Genomic DNA, 1,353 nt, shown 5'->3' with positions numbered 1-1,353 from the left:
TGAACTATTTAAACACACCCATTTTTTTTTGGTGTAAGCTATAAATTTGGTGACACGAATCAGGGGTCGCTATCCTTAGGGAAAGAAGCTTATCTATTCACTAGTATGCTGACTATATCTACTATACTAAATAAACTTCCTTGCCATTCGCACCCCAAGCTCCAAATTCAAACATCTGCGCATTGAATCTGGCTCGGAATTGTGAAGCCGATATCTTTATACCTACCGCTAGTTTGGTCAGGAAAGTGCTGAAGTTCACAAAGAACTCGTCGGGGGTGGCCTTTTTGGGGTCTTCGGCAAAAAACTCGACAATCGATCCAAATAAACGGGCCATTTCCGTTTGCAATGTCAGCAGCGCTTCAAAATCGGCACTGGATTTGTCGTAAAAGGCTTGCAACTGTGTGCGGAGGAGTGAGAAGATATAGTGAGCTTTAAAACATAGAGCGCGCGACCCGATCGACATTGGCAGAATTGGATACAATATTTGACTCTTAATTTGATACCTACTCTCTTACTGGATACAATATTTGACTCTTAATTTGCTTACCTACTCTCGTACTGGATACAATATCTGACTCTTAATTTGCTTACCTACTCTCTTACTGGATACAATATTTGACTCTTAATTTGATTACCTACTCTTACTGGATACAATATTTTACTCTTAATTTGTTTACCTACTCTCTTACAGTGTATGCACATATGCAACAACGTACCAATGCAATAAATATCATTCATACATTGGTATCTCAGGTCATATCTGCACATAGAAAGCAACCCAGTTGGCAATGGCAGAGCAGAATAGGATAGAGTCTGAGAGTTTAGAGTTTACCCTCAGTATGATCTCATACAGTCGGATCTCCCTCTACCGATTACCTTGTATATTTACTTGGTACAGTACATACCTTCTTCTACCGATTAACCTGTATGTGTACTTGGTACCGAGCATACCTTCTTCTAGCGACTGACTGTATGTGTACTTGGTACAGGACATACCTTCTTCTGGAACTGGTCCCCTGCAGTATTGGGTGCTTGCAGCGGTAGCTCCTTCTTGATCAGAGACATGCCAACCTGGTGGATGTGTAGAAGTGGTGAATGGTAAGTTGGAGAATGATATAGGGTCATATCCATCTAATATATATACATACATACAAATATACATACATGTATACACACATACGTACACACACACACACACACACACACACACACACACACACACACACACACACATATATATATATATACATATATATACACATAGACATACATACATACATACATACATACATACATATATATATATATATATATACATATATATACATACATACATACATACAAATATATATA

General features: G+C 38.4%; 1 protein-coding gene across 1 annotated transcript; it reads right to left on the bottom strand.

Moving 5' to 3' along the window:
• Window positions 1–226: 226 nt before the first annotated feature.
• Window positions 227–1,065, bottom strand: SARC_15894 (hypothetical protein; the record flags this gene model as incomplete). The annotated part of the gene is made up of 2 exons (XM_014289994.1): window positions 227–397; window positions 997–1,065. Coding segments are annotated over 2 exons (240 nt in total), but the record flags the coding sequence as incomplete, so codon positions are not given.
• Window positions 1,066–1,353: the final 288 nt, after the last annotated feature.

The sequence above is a fragment of the Sphaeroforma arctica genome (assembly GCF_001186125.1).
Source record: "Sphaeroforma arctica JP610 unplaced genomic scaffold supercont1.6938, whole genome shotgun sequence".
Lineage (NCBI taxonomy): Eukaryota > Ichthyosporea > Ichthyophonida > Sphaeroforma > Sphaeroforma arctica.
This window is presented reverse-complemented; position numbering and strand designations above follow the sequence as displayed.